Source organism: Geospiza fortis, unplaced genomic scaffold (genome assembly GCF_000277835.1).
Source record: "Geospiza fortis unplaced genomic scaffold, GeoFor_1.0 scaffold100, whole genome shotgun sequence".
Taxonomy (NCBI): Eukaryota; Metazoa; Chordata; class Aves; order Passeriformes; family Thraupidae; genus Geospiza; species Geospiza fortis.
In genome coordinates this window covers 3,457,822-3,482,303 of record NW_005054350.1, presented here as the reverse complement: position 1 = coordinate 3,482,303, position 24,482 = coordinate 3,457,822, and the positions used below count along the sequence as shown (strand labels likewise).

The window sequence follows — 24,482 nt, the reverse complement described above, 5'->3', positions numbered from 1 at the left end:
TTCCCTATGAATTGTATATTGTCTTTATTTGGAAAAGTAAAGATTTTTTTTATCATTCATGTTAGTTGAGGTGAAATCCTAGTGAACATTAGATACTTGGGTTCTGGCATATCCTTTGAAGTTGTTAAGACAGTTTTGGAGAAAAAAAGTAAAAGCTAACTCTAATTTGGCATAGAATCAAATTAGTATATAGCATTCATGTAAAGGTGGAAACTATATGATAATATTTTTATATTTATTGTTTTATATGTAATATTTATTATATCTTATAATAAAAAGTTTTAAATTGGTATGTATTCAGATTTATATATTGTATTTGATGTTAGTGTTGAGCTACACCTGATAGCTAAGCTTGCAGGAAGTAGTTTTGGAATGATCTAGGATTTCTTAGCTGATGGATTATTAACTAGGTCTATGTCTGTAATCTCTCTGGTGTAATTTCTGAGTATTATTGGACTATTCTTACTAGAATTTCTCTATTACTCTCATTTTTAGTGTGTGATGTCCCACGAGAGACAAACGATATCCATCTTTTCTATGCAAATATGCAAAAGGTTCTCCTTTCTGTGGTTGGATATTCCAGTTGTGATCAGGATGGCTTTCAGCAGTCTACTGGACCCCAGTTGGAATTGGACAGGTACTGGAACCATAATTAGTAATTATATGTATGTAATTATGGTTTTTTCTTGTGAGGGTGGTTAGGCATTGTAGCAGGTTGCCCAGAGTGGCTGTGAAGTTTTCATCTCTGAAGAAATTAAAAACCTGGCTGGACAATGTCCTGAATTACCTGGTGTAGTGCCCCTCCTTTGTGCAGGGGTGTTGGACTGGGTGATCTCCACAGGTCCCTCCTGATGTCCAGAATGTGTTGCACAGCATGCTGTGAAACTCAACTTGCATTCCCTTATTTCTCTATGCAGTACTTATTTTCCTCTGTATATGGTTTTAAATTATTTCATATTATTATCTTCTGAAGATAATTTTTTATTTTAGTTCCTCTCATTCTAAATGATACCTTTCACTTCCAAACATTCTGTGAAAAAGCTGTGTCCTGATCTAGCTGCTGGATTGTTTTATACTTAATGGAGAATTGAATTAAATTGAGGGCCCATGTAAAAACTATTGTACTTCTGTAATAAAATTTTGAGAAATACTAAGAGTAGGCTGTTATAATTACTCATGAGATATTTTTTTACTGCTTTTGCCTAATGCAGTCTTATTTTCAGGTTGGAGAACTTTGTCACACATACTGCTGCAACTTTGGACGTTCTTCCTGTTAAAGGACCTCAGGGTATTTCTTTATCTGCAAAAAATAATGATCTAGCTCAGAATAAATCAGATTCTCAAGAGACTTGGGCTGTTACACCTGAGTATTTGATTTTGACATCTCCTACTCTTGGTAAGTATTTTTGAAGTTAATGAAATAGCCACTTAACTATTAAGATAACTGTGCTGCATAGGATGTTTGTAAGTGTGGATTGGCCAGCAATCTTTATGCAGACTTGATTTGAGCACAGTTTTTGGATAAATCATCAGAGATTATGTGCTCTGTGAATACATATAGAATGCACTGCATACGCACGAAGGTTTTAAAGTAATGTGAAGGTAAAATTAGGGCAGAAAATACTTTATTTTCGTTGCTGCATCTCTGTATCTTGGGCATTTTTGTGAATTTTTGTGTTAGCTTTTTTTTTTGTGTTACAGGTGAAACATCAGATACTAGATGTGTACAAATTCTCAACAATTCCAATCGAATGTTGGCATTTGAACTTTCATGGCCAGCTCACTGCCTTACTGTAACCCCACAACATGGAGATGTTGAACCAGGGTAAGTGTATTTCCATAAGTTCCTTTATGTGTGAAAGTGTGGTGAGGTTTTGGAGGAATTTATTTTTAGTTTAAGTGTGTAACTAGTTTAGGAATTTTAGTTGGTTTTTAGGAATTTACTTTAGTTTGCTTAGACTGCACCCTGAAACTATTTTAGCTCCAGGGTATAGACTTTTTGTCAACTAACATGCAAATCTAGCTTTTTTAGGACCTTATCCTTTTACAGTTGTGTATTATGGGAATGTTCTTCTGTCACAGGTATAATTACCTTGATGCCAGGAGTTTTCTGTGCCTGGAAGTACTATTATTATTGCATAGTTTTCAAGGAGCTGAATGGCCAGTGAAGCTGAAGCTTTAAAAATCTGTTTTCACAGTAGTTTTTTGTTTAAAATTTAGCCGTGCATTTAAAAACAAAAAACTCTTCCTCCCTTCCACAACCAAGAAACAACCCCCAAAATAACATTTCTTATAGAAGGCTTCTCTTCTGGGGACTTAGCATTTTCTTTAGCAAATGTGATATTCCTCACAACTTGATTTTGGGATTCTTTTTATTTGGAGAAATCTGGGTTTTGCCATTCAACCTTTGGCTTCTCAGTATTTGTAGGTATGAAAATAATGACAAGCCAGTGTCATCTTACCCATGCCTTAATTAGGGTATTCTTGGAAAAGTAGTCATAATATCATTGTATACATATATAAGACTTTTCACATATGGCAGCAAAGACTTCAACAATTTATGCTTGAAAGGTCTGCTCACCTCTCCCTTCTAAATTTCTGGTGTATTTTAAGGTTCAGTTCAGAACAGCTTTAAGACCCTATTATTAAACTATTCTCATCTTCCAAAAAAAAAGTCTCCCACCAAAAAATAGGTTTTGCTTTCAGAATTATATTTCAGTAGTTGCTTTAACTTTGAAGATGTTTACCCAAAATACTTTCTTTTCAGTCCTGCCTGGCTAATTGCGTTTTAAACACTTAATTTCATATTCATGTAGATGTAAATTTCTGGGAAACTTTCATCGCTAGTGAGAACAGAATAGAGTTCCATGGAAGGGCTAGGGTATCTGCCACTCATTGCAGATTCAGTCAGTGCCAAGAAAAATAGTCTCTAAAAGCAGTAACAATTAATGACTTTCCAGTAGCTGTGGAAGTGAGGACATACTGAGTGTCTCATACCCCAAATTCAAGATTGTCTGGATGATTTCTTACAAAGAGGGTATTGATGGCCTTCTGCAAGCAATTTTCTTGCAGTGTAGAATTTTAAAATGTGTTCACTGGAAAAGAGTGAGCAGAATCCTCACTTTTTGGGTCCAAGTAAGTAGTTTGGATCAAGAACAGAGGAAGTAGGAAGCAGACCCGTGGGAACAGCTGACTTAAGCACAGCAAGCTGCCCTTGCCCAGTTCTCTATTTTTCCTGACCATCTCCTCATAGTGCCTAGGGCATTCAACCTGTCACAATAGGAGCCAGCCAGAATATTTTATACTCTGCACTGTGAGGGCTGGATTCTGCAGAATCCTTGAACTGAGTTAGGCCATAAGAAGAGGTGATCTGATTTCTCAGTGATGGTGAAAGAAGATCCTGGGATCATGGCTTTTAAAGCTTAATATATGGCATATCTGAGTACCTGAGATTTAACGATCTGTAGGGCATCTTCACTTATCTGCTATCTTAAAAGTGCATCCTTTTTTAGGGTGGGATAGTGACAAATGTGGTAGATACTGATTCTAGTATGAGTCATGCTAGTTGATTTTTTTAAATTTTTTTTTTTAGGGGCAGTACACTAATTCTGGTGAGTCCTAATCCATCACTTGCCACAAGGCCCATATTAATTCCTTGGAGTGGCCTAATCTACATCCATTGTGATAATGGACTAAAGGTATGTGGTTTACTTGAGACTTCAGATTGCAAGTTTTTATTTTACTTTGTCAGTTCTAACAAAGTTGCTAAAACCTTGTAGATTTGAGTCAGAAGCTCTGTCAGCGTCCATTATTCTTTTTAATTTGTAAAGTTCTCATAAAGAAAAGTAGTCAAGATGCCATTTTCTAAACTGATTTTTGGTTCATTAATCTCTGAAGAAATACTATGATGTGGACACTAACTAAATATCTAACAAAATTGCACCCACCACTGCCTTATGCGTAATTTTCTAAAACACTAAATATATACATGTAGATGTGCACACATAAAAGTAGTTTGTATGATATTGTAAAACAAAAGAAGTTAAAAGAGGGTATTAGACAAGTCACCATAGCTCCTTTTGAGCTCCCTTAAGGTAAACTTGACCTTCTGGATGACAGGTCAGGGATAAAGAATGTCTAGAACAGGTTCTGCCTCTTCATGGATAATCCAAGATATTTCCCTGATAAAATTGAGGCATAGAAATAAAATTTATGAAGCCAACAGTTTTTTCTATGTAAGAGCAGAAGGACTCCTTGGTAATTTCTCCTAAAGAAAGAGACTTTTTTTCTTATTTTTACAGTCAGTGTATGCTTTGAGTTATTTGTAACAATGAGAGAGAAATAGACACTGAAAGGATAAAACTGTATCTACTTTCTTTTTGCATGGAGGGAAGTGTGAGGTATGATACAGAATTGGAAACTGCCTTCAAAAAACCCAAATAAACAGGGAAGTTGTTCAGAAGGAGTTAACTATGTTATGTTCTGCAATATGAGAAAAGGATTTAAGAAATCTACTAGGACAAGTGTGGAGAATGTAGCAAAACCCATCAAATTATAAGAAATCTGGTAGTTAATAATGCTTTTGTAATTTATTTGCTACCTTTCCAAATCAGCAAAAAGTATGCTAAGACTTTACTAGCATTAATTGAAACTTTAAAAATTTCTAATTATGTAGCAAAAGGGAACACAGAGCTCCTTCTGAATGAGGCAGTTCTGTTTCCATTATCTGCAACAGAGCATGTTGTAGGAATTGTCAGTTAAACTTGTTGAAATTATTGTTCCTGTTGAACTAAAATGCCTAGATAGAAAATTTTCAGTGAATGTTCCCTTTCTCCTAAATTAAACTTGTCCGAGAATCTTTAAACTTTTGAGGTTGGAGAAGATCTGGTGATGTAATGTATGAGAACTTTCCTTTGTTGAAATAAAGGTAAAGCTGAACATAAGCTCTTGTGTGTAAACTAATTAGTTTGACTTATTGATATATCAATATTCACTGTTTAAAACTTTGCTTTTCTCCAAATTGTGCAATAGTTTATTAAAGTGCTTATTCAAGAGGCTGTCACACAGAGCATGTCTGGATCAGACTTTCCATGTAGAAGATGTGACATAATTACTCCACAGTCTGAAAATCCCACTGTAGATGTGCCAAAGCCTCTCCCCAGGTTCCCTCTAACAGAAATGGACATAAAGAACAGAAACATTGTTTTTCCTAAAACAAGACCTGGTCAAAGCTCAGGTAAGAGGAATTAGTTATTGAATATAGCATCTGTAATATCTTGTGTTCAGAGGCTTTGTGTATTATATTGCATGTTTGGGAATTTTAGTGCCTTGACTTTGGTTTTGTTCTCTTGGTCTAATAAGTGTGAATGACCAGTTCCCCACTTCTCCCTTTAGTTTGAAGTGCTCTTTGGGTTTTTTGGGTTGTGTTTTGGGTTTGGTTTTTTTTGTTTGTTTGTTTTGTTTTTGTTTTGTTGGGTCTTTTTGTTGTTTGTTTTTTGTTATTGTTGTTTTGTTTTTGGTATTTGTTTGGGGTTTTGTTTGTTGTTGTCGTGTTGTTGTTTTGTTTTTGGGGTGGTTTTTTGTGGTTTTTTTCCCCAGTTCTCCTTATACAGTATAGTCACACCTTGTTCTCCACAGTTAGGTTTGCATACAGGCAAATCAGTTGCCAGTATGATGAATGCAGCTATGCTGTGCCTGGGAAAAGAGAGTGTTGGGTTACTGTGTCTGCTTGAAACTCTTCTGGCTCAGGCACCTTTGCAGTAGATCCATTCTCATCTGCCCTTATGCCCATAAGGGATGAGACCAATCTGTCTGTGCTTAGCAGGGAAATAAATGCTCTTCCTAAAGACAAATAGGAGTGTCAACTGTGAGGCTGGCTGTCCTTGTCTTGGTACATAGTGATTGAGGAGGACAGGGTAGATAATGGAGTCGGAAGTGCTTGGACTGTACTTTTAGTTCTAGTAATGCTTAAAATTCTCAAAGCAACTCTATGGAACTCTCATTCTGTTATCTACAGACCAGGTTTTTTGTAGTACGTACTTTTTTAGGCAGTGAGGGTTTTTTTAGTGATCCATTGCCTTTTTTTTTTCCAGCAGACTTGAGAACTTTCAAGACTTTAACAATTATATCTGGGGTTTTTTTGCTAAAATTATGAAAGGATTGTAATATAATACTTTGGTGTTTATATATTTCCTATATAATTTATGTCTGCAGCTGAACTTTTTAAAGTGCTATTCTAGACTGAGATGATCTTGTCCTATTAATTCTTGCCAAGAGATATATATTTATATGCATGCTGAGTAACAAAACATATTATTTGATACAAGTTTATTTGGTCCCAGACTGGGATATTGTGTTCTGTCTCTGAATGATCAAATAATATCTTGGGAAGGAGTTGGATATCTTTTGGGTATTTTTTGGTGGAGTCTGAATTTCTTGTGTAAAAACTTCTACAAATCTTATGACAGTGTGCTTTGTTTGAGTCTGCTCTTGAGATTTGTTTTAATGAAAACTGTTTCCACTAAACTTGTGTTCGTCTAGAGACACAGTTTCTGCTTAACTCTTTACACCAGGGATATTTGAACAAAGATGTTTAGTATGCTGGTCTGATATTTCTCTTTTAGAGAATTACCTGGAAATGGAGAATAAAGGGAATGAAAATCTGAAGTGGAAAATATCATCGTTTGCACCACCCTATATTAAAGTGAGTGAATGCTTGCATTGGGAGTTTTATGCAAATCTCTGGGTTTTATTTTAACTTTTCTCTTCCTGCTGTGCTCTCTCTCCCTGCTGCCTCTCAAGGAAGAATATATATTTGATCAGTTACAAAGGTTTTTTTCCTCTGTCTATATCAGGGAAATGATTTGCTCCTTTTTTTCATCCCTGATGTGCTCCCTGACTATGAATCAATCAGTGCTCTGTGGTACAGATTCTGCTTCACTTACTGCTTTACAGAGTGTGCTTGTGCTCATACAGTGTCATCATCCAGATTGCATTAAGTGATCAAGCATAAATGAAAGATAAGTGTCTCTTTTTGGCTGCAGAATGCCAGACTTGTCTTGTTCCAGACTTGTGCTGCTGAAATTGCACTGTACATGGTATCTCTGTAGAAATTTGAGTTAGGTCAAGGATATTTTAATTACAGTTCTGTTACCTCTGCCTACCTGTTGATATTTGTAAATGCTTCCCTATTTCTTGATAGTCTGAAATGCTGTGATGATTTTGGATTTTATGCTAAAACTATTATTATTATGCTCTATTGTTGTAAAACAATGAAAAATGGTTATGTAGCACTCTTACCAGCACCCATGGGACTGAGTATGTCATGTTCCAGGGCACCAGGGTACCACCTCTGAACTGTAAGTCGCTAGTAGTGGTGACTGGATTTGGTAGTTCCAGTCTTTATTAATTAGCTTTTAGGGAGTCAGTTTTAATTCTTTACTTAAAAGTACCTTAATTGGGTGTATTTTCCTCAGTCTTCTGCAAGGGGGGTGTATGTGTGGGTGTATTGTGTGGTTTCAGGCTATTTTTTTCCATTCCCTTCAAATCTGACTCATAAATTGGTTTGCAGGGTGTGGATGGAAGTGGCACTGTTTATAGGGTTCCTTACTCTGCTTTTGAATTTTCCCATGTTTCTGGTACCCTCGAAGTTCACGGACAAGAGAAGGTAAACATTTATAAATATTTCAGGCATATTAATGTGTCTCAGTTGCAAAATAAGATCTTAAATGAGAAATAAATTGTATTTGATAATGATAAAATGTTGGCCTTTCAGTACTGGGTTCTGGAGTGTGTCAGATATTCTGCATCAGCTTAATTCAGCAGAGTTGATTCTAAGAATTTATGCAATCAAAGTAGTTTGATTTCAAAGTGGTGGTGTGTTTGTGTTACTCTTTGGGGTTTTTTAAGGACAAATTATTTTAGAAGAAAAAATTATCTTAAATGTTTTGTAAAATTCCAGAAGAAAATGGCAAATAATCCTGGGTTCTTACAAAACTGGTGTAAGCATCTGATTCCCTTCCTTGAAGCATTCTTGCTCTACTTGTTCAGGGACAGCTGTCTGCTCCTTAAGTTGGTTTCATTTGACTTGCAATTTTATCTGCTGGCCAGTAGAGGGTTTCATAACCACAATTATAAAGCACATCCAGGATAGACTGGATTAGTAAGGGTCTTTCCTCCCTCATCTCCCTCTTTCGTCTTCTACTTGAATTTTATCTCTTCATCTTCATTAACACCTATCTTTTAATTGTTATAGATAATTATGACATTATTTCCATAGAGATGCAATTTGTAGTCTATTTACAAGAGTAAAAAACTTACTCCTGACCAGTTTCATAGTAATTTCATAATATTGCAAGCCATTATTTGAATTTAAACAATTGTATTTACCTTAGCAATCCTAGTTCAGGCCTGTTTGAATAACATTTACATCAGTGGCATGGCCGGCTGTGGGCTGGAGCTGATAAGGTACAGTGCTATCATGGCTGGCTGGGTTTTTTGCAGTGGATGTTATGATTGGCTAATTAGATATAGTTGTAGTGCTCTATTCTAATCTGCTGCTCTCTTTCTCTTTTTCCCTCAACCTCAGTTCTGAAAACAATGCAAGTTTACTCTCGAGTTAACCTGGTACAGCGCTATATGGAGACGAGCCTTTGTTACATAAGTGATCTTTAAGGATGATCAAATTCATAGGTTGCAAGTTGGTTTAAATTTTAAGCCTTCTAATAATTGTAGTACAGTGTACTTACAGATTTGGAGCTGGAGGAGTTGAGTTGTTCACAATTTAGTTGCCAGATGAGGGAAGTTTTTTTCAGGTGCACATATTTCCCTTCCTGGTCCCCTTTCTCTCCATTTTACTAACAGAAGTAATTGTGCCAGCGCTTGCTGGCTTTGCTTAAAGCAGATTATCTGAACTCAAGTTTTGTTCAAAATTGCTTGCACAACATAGTTCATCCATTTTTTCCACTTGCTGGCAGAGGAGGGCTAGCTGTTGTATTGTTTTCTGCAAGATCACCTGTGTGTGCCTTGTGTGTTCTGTACTGTGTAAATTTTGTGCTGGCTGAGCCATAACTTTGTACAGGTAAAATTGTGAAGATCCTGAAGATTATTAGTGTTCTCCAAATTTTTTTTTTTTAGGTTGCTGTAATTTTTTCACCTAGAGATAAAGGAGATTACTCCCAGTTCTGGGACCTTGAGTATTACTCAGTTGGAAATCCGAGTAGGAAACACAAATTAAAATTTCAGCTTTCTGGAAATGTGAGTATATAAAAGCTATAAACATTGTCTTGAGCACAAATTTTTGGTATCATCTTGATTTTACTATACACTGCTCTTTCATATATACATTGGTATATTCTGGAAAAAAAACCTCAACCCTGCTAGTATTTATGCTGGGTTAAATTGCATTTTTTCTTTATGTTCCTCTTCCTTATGTGATAATGCATTATCTTTTGACATTTATGATATAAAACTTTATTTAGATCAAAGAGACTAGAGACAAATTTACATTCTAGGGGAATTGTTTCTGTAGACAAAGGTATTTCCATCAGTTTTGTTTGGTTTTTTGCTTGCTGGTTTTATTTTTGTAAATAAGTGGTGAACTAACTGACCTTTGCTATAATTCATAACTCAGTGCAGTTTTGGAATTTTCAAATATCCATCTTGAAATGAGTATTTGTGTCTCTAATAAAACCTGCTTTAGTATTTTATCAGAGTAACAATGTAGGTGGGGATAATTGTGAAATTTATACATGGGAGCAATTGGCTTTGAGCTCCCCTTTGCTCCCCTGTTTTTCCTCAGCTCAAACTTTATGTTAAGGCTTGGAAGAAGTGGGTTGGGAGTTGCAACTGGTTTTCTGTGCTCTCTCTCCTTACCTTGCTTTTTATCCCATCTATACAAGAGGAATTTACCTAGGACAGAGGATTTATTATCATAAGGAAGAATTAATTATAATGATTCATTAAATAAGCTGAAGAGCTTTGTACATTCAGTATGGCATTATTGTTATATATGCTTTGCTGTACTCTTCAGAAGGTTTGACTTGATTTTTCTAAGAAGTCCACTCAAAGATTTGGGATCTTTCTTTGGAGTATTAAGCATGCTTCAGTAGTAACAACCTTACTTAGCCTTCTTGCTGAGGTACCTTACATTTGTTTTGTAGGTTCCTTGTTCTTTCCAAATTAATGGTGTTGAAAGAGTACTTGTAAAAAGGCTTATATTAAATAACTTCTGATTTTTGTCCTGTATAATGTTTGGTTTTAGAGGGTTTTTTATTAAGATTTCATCTAATTCTTTGGTTGTGATTTTCCTGAAAATGAGGAAAACATCTAAATCATTTGTCTTTTTAAAGCTAGTTGAAATGTGGAGAAGATTAATTCTTTAACAGAACTCTAGAGTTTTAAGGAAGTCTCTTCTTGAAACGTGACTGGTTGTCAGACTTGTGTAAATCTTTGAGTAGCATGACTTGATATTAATGTTTTTGAACTACTACTGTGTCAGATTTGTTCTTGATTTTTTTCAGAGCTGTTAACAATTAGATCTTGATAGCATCTCTGCACATGGGAAAAAAGTTCGTAGAAAATACTTGAAATGCATGTCACGATCATTTTCAGAAAGATTTAAAAAGGAAGTACTGTATTTATCAACTAGGTAGGGAACCACGCATCTGTTCAGAAGAGGGATCAACACAGAACATTTAGAGTGTTGCAGCTTTTAGCTGAGAAGGCAAGACAAGTGAATCATAATCTGTTATCTTCTTGGGATCAAGAGTTTAGGCAATGTAACTAAAACTTTGAAAAGGACTTGGAATCTGGTGGCTTTGCTGAGGCAGGCGGCTACAGCTGCGGTTAATGTGACTTTTGATAGAATAAAGTGGGAAGAGTGACTGACTGTCATTCAGAGTGACTGAGTGATGTTTATTTATAGCACCACTTCAGAAGAAATGAAAAATTTGAAAGAGCTCAGGAAGGAACTAAAAGAACAACATTAAGTTAGGAAAATCAGTGGCACATACCACTTTAAACTTTTTCCTGACAAATTAATTGACTGTAATTTTGATTATGCTCTACATGTGTTTGCAGTTCTCACCACTGGAAACTGTAGTCAGGAGTTCAGCTCATCATGTCTCCAAAAGCAGTCTGAGAGACAGAGGACAGAGGGATTTTCTGTGTGCTCTGAGCCCCAGCCTCTCAGTGCTGATCATTCCAACTTAGTTTTCTCTTTTCCTGAGGAACATTTCTTCCTGCTGCTGGGAGCTGCTCCTGGGGGCTCTTTGAAGATCATTGAGCTGAAAATGAGTATTGTGCACAGGAGTCTTAGACTGGTATTTGGGTCTAACTATCAGTCCCTTCTGGGTGAGCTAGCAAGCACCTGCCACAAGGCTGAGACAGCAACAAAGTCCTGACTGCTCCTTTAGCATGTAGAAAGTTGAGGACTTTTTATAAAGAACTCCTGCTATTTTTAAAGATACTACAAATGTTGAATGCATACCATTTTTTCATTTACATGGTTTATGTATTTTAAAAAGCCAGGTAATGTACATAAGTAACATTAAATAAGATTGAAAGTATTGGCAGCACAGAGCTGCATCATCTTTGTGTATCTCAGAAGTGAGAAGAGGGAAAACCTTTTTAAACCCTGTGAGCAAAATAATTCCAATTTTCAAGCTTTACAAATTTCTGTGTTCCTGAGGTGTCTTTGGAACTGCAGCACTCAATTGTAACTATTTGGAGTGTTAATGTACTGCTCTCATTTGAAACAGCAGAAGTCAGTACAGGCTGTGCTAAAGCAAGCAATATTTCAAGATGGCCTTATAAGATTGGGGTAACTTCTGATCATTTTCCATAATGTACCTTATTCTCATGCAGAAAAATTGCCTTTTGATAAATTAGAATTTGAATTATAACAGAAGCATGATGCCCACTGTTTTTCCATTTTATGTGGAAAAACAAAAGCTCTTGAAATGAGACAAATGTGCACATCCCTTCTTGTCTTTATTAGGTTCTACTGGGGTTCCTGGGTTATTTGCAACTGAAAAATATATTTTTAAAATAAGATTAAGAATTTTTTTATGGCTGCTGCTATTTCTGACAGACTGATTAGCAGCTCTTTCAATAGAAGAAATGAATGTCTAAAAGACAAGTTTGTCATAGCAGCTCTATTGAAGATGAATCTATTTTTTTCATCTTCCCTGCGTCAGGGAATCAACTGCTTGTCTAAAACGTCAGCACCATTTCAAAAATTGACATAATGTTGTACAACCATAAGTGTAGGAGGTTCTTTTGGTTCTTTAACTTTGTTTAAGATGTTGTGACCCAAGGGGACTCCAAAGAATATCTGGCAAGATTCACTAAGCAACACAGAATTTGAAATTGGTTATTTGTCCAATTATTCCCATTGGGTGATCTGGTCTCCTTGTGTTAGAATACCCTAAATGGGGGTCTTGGTGATGATAAATATTTTGGCCTAATTTCTGAATGCAGAAAATACCGTATAGTGCATTATCTGCTTCTGCCTCTCTGGAGAGGCCTTTCTTTGAGTGGGATGTATTGTTCATAGTACAAAATTATTACCAAGCTTATTGCTGTTTTGAGAATTCAGATTATAATGCTGACTTATGTCTTCCTTCTTTCTGAACAGTTGTTTAGCCAACTTAGTTGTTCTTGAGGCATGTGGGCATAATATCTGCAGAGGAAGTGAGGGGTTTTTTGGCTTTTAGTAAAATCTTGGCTGCTTGCAGCCTTTTTGGAGATTCTACCTGCACTCCTAATTTGTTGTGAACTGTCTTGTATAATATCTGCAGAGGAAGTGAGGGGTTTTTTGGCTTTTAGTAAAATCTTGGCTGCTTGCAGCCTTTTTGAGATTCTACCTGCACTCCTAATTTGTTGTGAACTGTCTTGTAATAAATAAGTATTGGTAAAGCACAGACGTCTGTTGATGTAGGCCTCCTAACTAATTGTTTCCATCTCAATGATCCAGACTCTCATGCTCCTGAAAGATTATTCTTTAAATAAAAAGTCTTGGATTGGGTACAGGGAATTTCTTACATTGCTGAACACTTAAGTACTTTTGAACTTGAAGTTTACAATCTTCTCTGGTTTTGCCAATAGAGTACTAAAGCAGAAAATGAAACACCAGTTGTGAAATCTTCTCCAAGTGCCCTTAAAAAAACTGAGCTTGCAGTTACCCCAGAAAGGAAAGCTTACTCTGAAGGACAACCAAAAAGAATAAGGTATGTATGGACAAAACCTGACAAGAGTGTGTCTGCAGCTGGGCAAAAGGGTGAGGGAGTAGAACCCAACTCCACAACTTAAATTTTTTTTACCATTGGGACATCTGTGGGGTGGAACAGGCTTCACAGAGAGTCTGTGCAGTCTCTGTCCTCAAATGGTTTTGGGATTTAACTGGTCAGCTTGCTCTGACCTCACATCTGACCCTGACTGGAGCAAGAGGTTGAGACCATCTGAGTATCTTCTGCCCTGAATGAGCCTATGATTCTATGTTAGAATAAGCAGCTGTGAAAAACAGACTTGCCAAAATCTCTTAGTGGCTTTGTATTGTTAAATTTCCATGCCTTTTCTTTTCAGTTGAGTTCCTGAGTTGTCTAACTATGATATGCTGTGGTGAATGAGCTGCTATTGGCAGTAGAATTTTGTGTATACTTTTTGTATATTTCCCTTTTGGACACCCCAATTGACTGTAAAGTAAATTCTGAGAAAACCACAGTACTGCATGTCTTAACCTTGCTGTTCAGTCTGAAGTTAATTGTCAGTTCTTTTGCTATGGGATGATGTGAATATGGCAGGAGAGTAAAATGTTTGGTCAAATCTGCAATCTTTGATAAGACTGTAGGTCTCTGGTAAAGCATATGGGGGAAAAATTCAGACTGTGAAAGTGCATATAAGTAAATTCTTGTATATTTATGCCAGACTGATGCTTTTGTCATTCTTTCTGGCTAAAATATCTTGCCTACAAAACTTAAGGTAAGAGAGTTGATGTTTTCTGGATCTTTCCATTTTTTCTGATTTATTCTCAGAAAATACACTTGTTACTGCAAGTATGCAATCAACATACACTGATCATACAGGTCAGAAATGTTAATATCTTAAATCCCTTTTTCCAATCAGACAAAAAGAGGTCATTCAAGGGGTGTATGCACCAGAAGATGTCTACGTTTTTCCTCTAACCAGAGTTGGGGAAGCATGCACATTAAAGGTGCACCTGCGGAATAACTCCCGTACAACACACGTGGTGAGTCTGACAGACTTCATCTTAAATAGATACTTGCAAGTCCTTTCAGTTGCTCAACTGCACTGGTTTTTTCTCTTTTACTCTTGACAAAGATTGCAATAGTACATGTCTTAGTTTGCTAGTACCAAAAATCAATATTTGAAGAATTTGGATGTGTAATTTTTCTGTTTTTTCTGACTGAATAACTTGAGTGTATTTATAATATATTAATAGTAAAGTATGGTAGATCATAGTTTGCATAGGTTTGTTATTATTCTGATTTGCTAATTTTAATTTTTTTAATTAATTCAAAATATTGAAGTAAGTTTTCTTTCTTTACTGTTCACAAATGTGGGCATTCTGTATTTTTAAACCCTGGGTCTGTGTAAAGCTGTATTTGTAAATGACCTGATTTATCTTAGACATGTCATAAATTGAATATGATGGACTTAAATATAGTGCACTTCTAAGCATTTTGTATTAAATTACAGCTGAAATTTGTAAGTCCCAGGGAGCCTTTCTACATCAGGCACTTGAAATACTCTCTAAGGTGAGTAATGCATATACTAACATTTTCTCCTAACAAAAAATTAACCAAGTAATTCAGTAAGATAAATATCTTCTATATATGTACAGTGCTAAAAAATATTCTGGATGATTTTGTTTATGGTTACTGGTTTGGTGGGGAGGGGGTTGCGAGGCTTTTTTGATTGGTTTTTTGTTTTTTTTTTCTTGTTAAACTGTACTCTCTAATCTCTGTTCGAAACAGAATGAGCCCACACAGTTATTTCTGCATCTGCCAATTTCTTCCCTGCAAATTGTTTCTAACAGTGCTGCTGCTTTTAATGTTAAGCCTAATGCTTCATGTAACCATTTGGCATGCTGTGCACAATCAAGTCATTCCTTCCATTTATACTTTCTGCACAACACCCCAAGCAAATTGCCTTCATCATGCTTCTAATTTGACAAACCTGCAGAGCTGCATCAAAGATCCTCTGCAAACATAAGGTTTCAGCAGCCACTGGAATTGTCTGGTCTTACCAAGTATTTCAGCATTTTACCTGCATAAAAGACATTTTTGAGTTAGTGATAGCAGTCCTTGAAAATAAACCCAGTCATCTGTGGAGTTCATTACAAGTATGTGCCAGTAGTATTAGTCATCTCTTCAAGAAGTGGAGCATCTCACATGCTCATCTGCAAGAGTGGGATTGGCAGGAAGCAGAAATGCAACTGTTTCATTAGAAGTGGTGCAGCATACATTCTCAGTGTTTAAACAGGTTCCCATTTTAAACACAGGAAAGCTAAGGCTATAGAGAGCAGAAATTGTGAGCAAATTGTAAATGGAGTTAGGTATTCTGCCTCTTAATCTGCTCCACATTTATCACAGAGACAGGGCTGTGGTGGTGTTAGCCAGAGGTATTCAAGGTATTCTTAAGGCCACTTCTCAGTGCCAAGTGCTGTTAACTCCTCTTAGGCTTGTGTTGGTACTTCAATTTAAATGTCATTTTTTTATTAAATATTCCGCATGAGAAGGCACAGAAGGGTTTTTCTGGGGGGTAGTGACCAGGATAGCGTCTATTCAAATAACGACAACTAGCTAGATCTGTCTGAGGCTGTACAGCAGCATACAAAGGACAGGATGACTTGATTTAGACATCCTTGACAAAAAAATAGTAACTTCACTAGAAGACACTTTGATATTTCAGAAATATTTTTGAGGAATGCTGTAGAAACTATTTGGTATATTTTCTGCATGAGATTATGAACTCCTACTGCATTTATATAAAGTAGATTTAACAAGTTTAGAAGTCAGTCTACTATTTTTTTCCTAGTAACTTTGGCAGTTTTTTCTTTGGTTGTAAATATCAGCTTTTCCTATTAAAAAAAAAAAATTCTATAATTTCTCTGAAGTAACATAATACGCTCCCATTTATGAGCATAAAACACAGAAGATTTGCTTGACTTGGATAGATGTTTTTTTAAAAAGTGTTAGAAGTGTTTTAAATGGCTTTTATTTGAGATTAGCATCAAGGAGGATATCAATAAAGCCACTGGTAACTGTTTTCTTCTAAACTTGGGCATCTGAGGAAGTAAGTTTCAAAACTAATTGGATGAGAAGACTCTTTGCAGGAGCTTGAAATATTAATCTGTAAATAAGAGTATAAGAGTAGAAAGTACCATCTACCTTTATGTTTTCTGCCAAAAAGTGTCATGTACTAAACATGGTCTATTGCATGCTCTTAATTTTGAGGGCCAAATTTAAAAGTAATCCTGTGTAATCAAGTTTTAAATCTAGATAAAGGAAGTGAAACTTTGTATCTAATGTCAAGAGTCTTGGCCTTCAGAATTTGGTGCAGTGGTTTTGCCAGTTCTTCAGCTGGTTATGCAATCCCAAGTATCAGTACACAGCACTGCTGTGGAATTCTGTCTGCAATTTACACCCAAAAGAGTTCTATTTGTTTACAGACTAGAATTTCTTTTACTGCAAGGAGAATACTTTTAACAATATGACTCTTAAGTGGTACAAAAGTATGAATTAAGCATTAAAAAAATGGCAAATTTCTGTTTCTGGAAGGACTACCCGGTTGCTTGGAAACAAAAGTGTCCCAATTTTATTGCTTTCAGAAGCCATCTGATTACAGAATAGTATATTTTCCAGATCAGTACTAAAAGGTAAATCTGTTTGTTGAGTTGTTCCCTTCACTAATTATTGTTGTTTCCAGTAGCCACCCTTCTGGGTGTCAGTGGTCACTGTTCATTGATGAACCATCTGGTTACTGTGGCTTAAACTGGGCTAACTGCCCATACTCTTCTTTTTCATCTTATTGCAGTGTTGTGTTTTGAGGATTAGAGGATTAGTTTGTCCGTGAAGCAGGCTTCAGACATTCCTGACTTTTCAGAAATACCACTTGAAACTGGTGCAACAACCTGTAAAGGCCATACACTATTCAGAGATTAACTGAGGTGCAGGCATAGTGGAAAGTTTGAACTAAAAGGGTTTTTTTTAAGAGAAAAAGAGTTAACTGCAGCAGAATTCTTCTTGTCCTGAATCTATAGTTTTTGATTACTGTGCTTGAGAAAAATCTTCCAGGTTGTAGAAATGTTCTGAGAACATTTGTGTTATGGAGTAGCCCAAAGAGCTATTACATCTGGAGTCTGAACTTTCCAGTCTTGTTAGCCGAGAAAATGAAATGGAAGCAAGTGTGATGAGTCTTCTCTCAGTTGTGAGAATTACAAAACAGACTACATGATGTCTGATTTACTCTGCTTTTAGGGAAGAACAATATTGTGTTTAGCACCCACCCAATGGACACCTGAATTTAAGAGATTAAGAGGAATTTAATATGGTTGTCATTTACTAAAAACTGCTCTGCCTCAGTAGCATTGAGGCCATATGGTACATACACTGGAAATTAAAATTTGACAGCCAGATGTGGCCATCTTTTTGAAAGAGCAATACCTAACTTACTGTAATGTTTTTGATAAAGTGTGAGTATGGTAATATTGTTCTTTTTGAGTAAGTGTTATGTAATGTATGAGGGAGCATACCTATATTATTTTGGAGATGATACAGACTTCTGCATCTCTTCTGGCTTTCTACTGAATTTACTTTTACTTCTGTAAATTCTCAGGTGGCCTAGTTATATGGAGCTTCACACTCTATTCCTACCAAAATTTATGTTTTCTAACATAATGCATGTTAGAGATTAAATAGTCATACTGATGTCGTTCACTTTTAAAAATTCATTTTCTTTTAAATGAGCTGGGTAAATATCTTCAGCCTGTATATCATAGATGGTTAAAAAGACAGACACTGCCAGATTTGTTATACAACACTTGGCAGTCAAGTATGAGACATGAAACTGATTCCGTTGTATTCCTTTGGTGCATTGTTGGATGTAGTTCACTATGGTACAATTAGTACTTTATTTTTGTATTCACATGATGAAAAAAGTACACTACCATCCTAGTCTTCATTCTAAATGTGTGTACTGTTATTTGATTGACCCAGACGTTGTTAGAAAAAAAAAAAGCCGGTGTGGTTTACTTCAGCACTAAGGATGATGCTAGCAAATGAGAATTGGGTGTAAGGCAGGTGTTATGATTTTAGATGTGGGTAAGGGATGGAGTAGAAGGGTAAAATCATAGACTGATTATGATAGCTTGGATTACTGTAGAGAAAAGGAGTACAAAAAGGTAGGAACACTGTGAGAAAAAATAGGAGAAATAAGCACATTCCAGAGGACTTTGGATAATACTATACACTGCTAATGAAAGAAAATTGAAGGTATAGTAAAAGAAAACCTGTCTTTTCTGTTTCTACTAAATGGGGATGTTCATAATTCCTTATTTCAGTTTGTGCCTGTTACTGCCACCTGTTTCAGTGCTGGATGTTTCTATTGGATGCCATGGAGTCCAATAGACCGCCACTCAGAATTTTCAGCTATTGCTTTTACAGCTTATATTTTTAAGTAATTCAGTCTAGGCTTTTGGCAATTAACACAGATACCCATTATATTTGGTATGTTTTTATGTAATCCAAATAGAAGAGGAATTATGTAAAAATGGTGTAAAATTTCTAAAATGCTGTTTGAGGATGGACATACTGATTTACAATAATTCAGCAAAATATTTCTTAATGTGGAGGCAATTAGAAGTAATAGAATTTAGTAGCTTCAAATGCATGGATTTCAGAAAAGAGTTGGAAATTTTAGTGGACTTGTGTGATGTTTGAAGGGAAGAAACGTAGTAATTTTGCTCTAAATAAAGTTTATGCACTGTCAATATTGCCAAGAGGCAGACCAAGCTTACCAAGTAAACTAGCAGCCATAAAGTATTGTATTACTTTGTATAATCAGAAGGAAAAAATGACCTTGAAGATCAATGTCCTTCAGAAGAAAAATATATAATCAAATCTATAAAACTAAACTTCATGATCTGGTGCACATCCAGTATACCATTGTGGTGAAATCCAATCTAGACAAGAATTTGTCTCTCAGGTAGTATTTACTTGTTTATTAACAATTTTATGCCCACAATTGCCTTTTTAGATCCTGTCACTACATTGCTGTACCAGTCCAGTTCAAGCCAAAGGTAGAAGGAATGTTTGAAGATGTCTTCGTTGTGCTGACAAGCAAATATGGCCCAATTAAAATTCGGCTGTATGGTAAAGCTATTGCAAAAAAATAGAACTGTTTTTTTACTGTTTGTAAGGATTTATAACAGTTAATATAATTTAAAATATTAAAAGATTTGCTACTACATTTCCATACTAATGTCCTACTTGTTTTGCCCTGTGATGCTGCTTTGATGAAAAGTCTTCTGTAAGATAAATTATGGTGCTTATTTCACAAATCTGTTTTGATAGTAAAAACAGTGAGAAATAACATTGTATGTTGTAAAGTTACCATTTTATAATTTATGTTTCTGCACTTTTAAAGGAAATGAAAGTTTTGTATTTTTGCATTTATTAGAAATAGCTAGATACTGATATATTTTATTTTAAACATTGTAAATTCAGAAATAAAATCTATTTGTAAACAGTTGATTCTACCTGATTGCTGTCTGTTTCAGAGGATTGCTTGCTGTAGGTAAGGGGTCAAGCTGCCTTCTCTTAGACAATGCTGAGTTTCTGAGGGGTCTGTGAGGGAACAGGGGTAGTCATTGCAGTCCAGAAGCTGATCTATATCACATTTCCATGAGGTAATGCTGGGATCTGACAACCAGCCCCCACCTTTTTACACAGTTCAGTGGAAGGCATAAGCATTGTTTTTAACAGTGTGAAAACAATATAAATTTTAACATGACCAATGGTGCCTTCAGCCGTCCAGAATTATGCATCTTACCCAGTATTCTGTCTCTGAAACTCACACAAAGATGATGTTACTTGAAGAAATGATGTAAGCCTGGCTGCTTACTGGTTCAATTCCATTTCCTCAGTATCTGCCACCAGATGAATAAGGATGGGAGGTAGAATCCTACCTATGCCTTTTCTTTGCATATATTGGCCTGTTTGTGAATTCACCTGTTCACATTTTTTAACCCATTTGATACTGTTTCCACAGCTTCACATGGTACCAAGCTCTAAAAGTTCACTGTATATTCTTTAACAAAATAACAAAATTTGGTTTTTTCTGAGATAAACTGGATTATTTCTGATTTAATTGAATAGTCTCCAGTTCTTATATTGTGGGAGTCATTGAACAACAGTTCCACCATCCATTGTTGCCATGTCATAGATTCATAGAGTAGTTTGGGTTGGAAGTGAACTGTAAAGGTCATCTTGTCCACCACCCCTGCCATGGACAGAAGCAACTTCAGCTAGACGAGGTTCTTCAGAGCCCAGTTCAATCTGACCTGAAATTTTGTTTCCATGGATAGGACATCTTCCACTGCTCTGGGCAACCTGTTCCCAGGGTATAATTGGCTTTCTGGGCTCCAGGGGCGCATTGCCAGCTCATGGGCAGCCTCTCGCTCACCAGCACCTCAGGCTGGCCTAGGCAGGGCTGCTCTTGATCTGTTCACTCCCATGAGTGGTGCTGGGGCTGCCCTGACCCAGATGCAGCCCCTTGCACTGGGTCTTGTTAAACCCCAAGATTCTCCCAAGTGCCCACGTGTTGAGCTTGTCCAGATTCCTGTGCATGGTATCCCATCCTTCAGGTGTGTCCTTCCCTGCTCAGCTTGGTGTCTGCAAACTTGCTGAGGGTGCACTCCATCCCTTCTTCCGTATCATTAATGAAGATATTAAATAACACTAGTCCCAGTATGGACCTTTGAGGGACAGCACTTCTCACTGGTGCCCATTGAGACTCTGAGTCATTGATCACTACCCTCTGGATGTGACCATCCAACCAATTGCTTAGCCAGTTAACACCCATCAAATCCATCTCTCTCCAGTTTAGAGAGAAGGATGTGCAGGACTGTGTCAAAAAGTCCTTAAAGAGTCGAGATAACATTTGTAACCCTTCCTGTTTCCACTGATGTAGTCACTCCATGCAGAAGGCCATCAGGCTGGTTAGACAGGATTTCCCTTGGTGAAGGGTGCTGCCTGTCTCAAGTTGTCTCCCTGTCCTCCATGTGTTTCAGCATAGCTTCTAGGAGGAGCTGTTCCATGATTTTTGCAGGCAGATGTGAGGCTGATGGGTCAGTAGTCCCTGGGCTCTTCCTTTGTACCCTTTAAAACATGGGTGCAGTGTTTGCCTCTTTTCAGTCACCTGGGACTTCACCATCATGACTTTTCAAATATCTTAATTGCTTGTAGCCTTTGGCTTTGTCTTCTCTTTTATTTTTGTTGCATGTATGGCCAAAGTTGCTTTAAGATAGAAGTGCAGATTTTTGTGTTGTTCTGTCATAGCATATGTACATTATTCCCTTCTTCAGGTTGGTAAGAGTGTGAGAGAAATTTGTTTTAGTAGGAGGTTGTTGGTTTAGCAGCATTTTAAAACAACTGAAATGTGAAAAAGCAGGGCGGAAAAACTTGAAGTACCCTCTGCACTGCCTTTGGTACATACCATCAGTGTTAAGTAAAAGTATACTAAAGCTGCTGTTTCTCAGCAGTCTGGAAACCAGGAAAGGCAGATTTATGAAAAGAAATAAAACTAGAGATGAGAAGTCTTGTCACCTCCTTATTCTCCCAACATGTAAGTTCATGTCTGTGAGATACTGTGACCATGTTCTTTTTGCCGTCTTTCTGCCAGATGTTTCGTTTCCTTAACTGATGTGATGCCTGTGTACTTCTGAGTACACAATTGGAATAGAGGGAATCTTCTGCCTGCTGCCTTAGCTTGACAGGCTTGGCTGCTTCATTTGAGAAAGACCTTAGTGTACAAAAGCCTGTGGCTGATCAGTTTTAGAAGCACAATTGGAAGTCTCTTCCAGAGCTGGAAAGAAGACTAAGCTGCCTTTGAATTACAATAAGAAGCCCTGACTTTGGATAATTAAGTATTTGGTGTAAATTCAAAATTGTGTTCTGTTCCTGTGCTAGGCCTGCTGTCTGTGACTCTGTTCACACTTCTGCTATGGGCTTTTCTTGAGTTCTTGAGATGAGAAGAATTGGGAAGAATGGTTATGCATTTTTTCCTATGTTTTCTCCTGGGTTGGATGTAAGGAGGGAAAAGGATGCAGAATGTGCTACTATGGATACTCTGGTGAACTATGCTTGTGTGGATTAATATGTAAATATATACAGGTGAAATACATCTAAGTATGAGCAAATGACCTGTCCTCATGATCCAGGGGAATCCTGATTTGCAGGTGATGTGAATTATTTTGGTACCTGTTTGCAGCCCACTGTGCTTGTTTCACTCCTAATAATGACCTTCACTTTCTTTGCAGTCACTTCAAACTGATTCCATTCCCACTCCACAAAATGAGACTGCTTCCTTTCCCCATGGTTGCTTTATTTATATAATAAACTTTTGTAGTCAAGACAATCTTGCTTTGATTTATCCAGTGCTTATGGTGAAGAAGTCCTGATTTCTGTCTACTTCTTTTAGAGATGCAGAAAAATAGAACAATTCTGTCCAGAATTTGATTTAAGATTTTAAGCTGTAATACTTAATAAAGTAAGCAGAATTAATTTTAGGTATAATTATTTTCTCATTTTGATCTTTGACAGCTTTGAAAAGTTTTTCAATTTTCTCATGTTGCTGGCTGCAATCTTTTGTCTCAGACTGGCAAGATTGACTCAAATGCCCCAAGCAGCAAACTTAAAAAAAACCCAAACAAACCTGAAACTATGTCTTTTTAATTACAGTCATCTTACTTGTTGATTTTAAGACCAGTCAGAGAGGAAATTCAGAAATAAGTAATTATAAAAAATTCATTAACTGTCTAGCACTGAGGATGTCTGTGTACCTGTTCAACCTAATTGGGATATTAGTAATCATAATTATTCAAGAGCTTTGTAAAGTTTTCACATCATTGGGTGCAAATGGGATTGTAATACATTCTGTACACGTGCTTCAGTGTGTTTTGGAGATGGTTGCCCTGGCATCTGAAACTAATTAGTGTTCAGAAAACCTTATAAAGGTGCATATCAAGGCCTGGCTGTCTAGAGGATTATTTTGATTACATAAAAGTTTAAAATGGTAAAGAGAATTTTATGAGTGTTTTTTGATACATAAAGTAAATTACTGAGGCCAGTGCTGGCCTTTTGAAATGGAATACTAAATACTCTGGGCATTTCTGTGGTAGGAATGCCTGATAGGTCAGATGCTGGTATGTTCTTGCTCCTAAGGTTGGTGGAGGAGTTGAGGGGTAACAAAGTTCACTGTGAGGTTAGTAGGTTATGTGTCTTATGTAAGTGATCTTATGTATCTGAGGTTATGTATCTTATGCATGTTAGCTTGGTACATTGCAGCATCTTTGGAAATGAGAAGAGGCATTCTGGGAACAAAAGTCCTTGGAAGCCAGTGAGAGAGTGGGCAGGTGACGTAAGATCAGTTGTCCCTAGTACTGGAATTGAGTATCCTGACTTTTAGTCGCAGCTATCTTGTTCTACCTTGTTTCAAAAAAACCTTCAGGTAACAGAAGTTCATGCCGTACTGCTTTCATTGTATAGCACAAATGAAGAATATGCATCTTTTTATCAGAATGACAAACATCAAGTATTTGGGTGAAGGATCCGCCTGCCTGCCATGATGCCTCATATTCAGTAAGAAAGGTGACTGTTAATAATTTTTTAAGTGGTAGTGTTTGCATCATACCAATTTTCTCCTCAAATTTGCCAGTTAAGTAGAATATTGTTTCTAGCTTCCCATTTGAAAATTTGAGTTGGTATTAACAGTAGAAAAGATTTTCCTCAATGTTCTTATAACAGTAATGATTTTTTGCCTTTAGAGCACTGCATTGGTTCACTGATACATCAAATAATGTGGAATCTGCCTTACAGGTTCCTATGGAGTGGTAACTTCAAGTACAGAATAAAGAGGTATTGCAGGCTGGACCATGGTGGATTAAAAAGAGAATTTTCTTTAGACATTTTATTGATTTGCTAAAACTGCTCCTGAAATATTTTCAAACTTAATGCAATGTGCTAAATCTATACTAATAGCATAAACACCTAATTTGCAGCATAAGAAAGTTAAGATAGAAAATGAAAATTCTGCATACTGTTTGACCTCAAAGCTTTCCTGAGCATATCCCTCAATCCTGGATGTTTTATTTTTGCTGTATGATTGTTGGAGGACAGTCTTACATGAGCAGTTTTCAGATGTAAAATTAGATTGATATAATGCATTGGGATTAATTTTCT

General features: G+C 36.5%; 1 protein-coding gene across 1 annotated transcript in view; it reads left to right on the top strand.

Moving 5' to 3' along the window:
- CEP192 (centrosomal protein 192) overlaps positions 1-19,770 on the top strand; it is a 55,471-nt gene extending 35,701 nt beyond the window's left edge. The window contains exons 32-43 of the mRNA XM_031058879.1: positions 496-637; positions 1,224-1,396; positions 1,702-1,825; positions 3,593-3,698; positions 5,032-5,236; positions 6,624-6,703; positions 7,571-7,666; positions 9,136-9,255; positions 13,108-13,229; positions 14,125-14,248; positions 14,719-14,777; positions 19,279-19,770. Of these exons, the coding sequence (XP_030914739.1) occupies positions 496-637; positions 1,224-1,396; positions 1,702-1,825; positions 3,593-3,698; positions 5,032-5,236; positions 6,624-6,703; positions 7,571-7,666; positions 9,136-9,255; positions 13,108-13,229; positions 14,125-14,248; positions 14,719-14,777; positions 19,279-19,417 (1,490 nt within the window). The 3' untranslated portion in view covers positions 19,418-19,770. The remainder of the gene's footprint in view (positions 1-495; positions 638-1,223; positions 1,397-1,701; positions 1,826-3,592; positions 3,699-5,031; positions 5,237-6,623; positions 6,704-7,570; positions 7,667-9,135; positions 9,256-13,107; positions 13,230-14,124; positions 14,249-14,718; positions 14,778-19,278) is intronic.
- Positions 19,771-24,482: the final 4,712 nt, after the last annotated feature.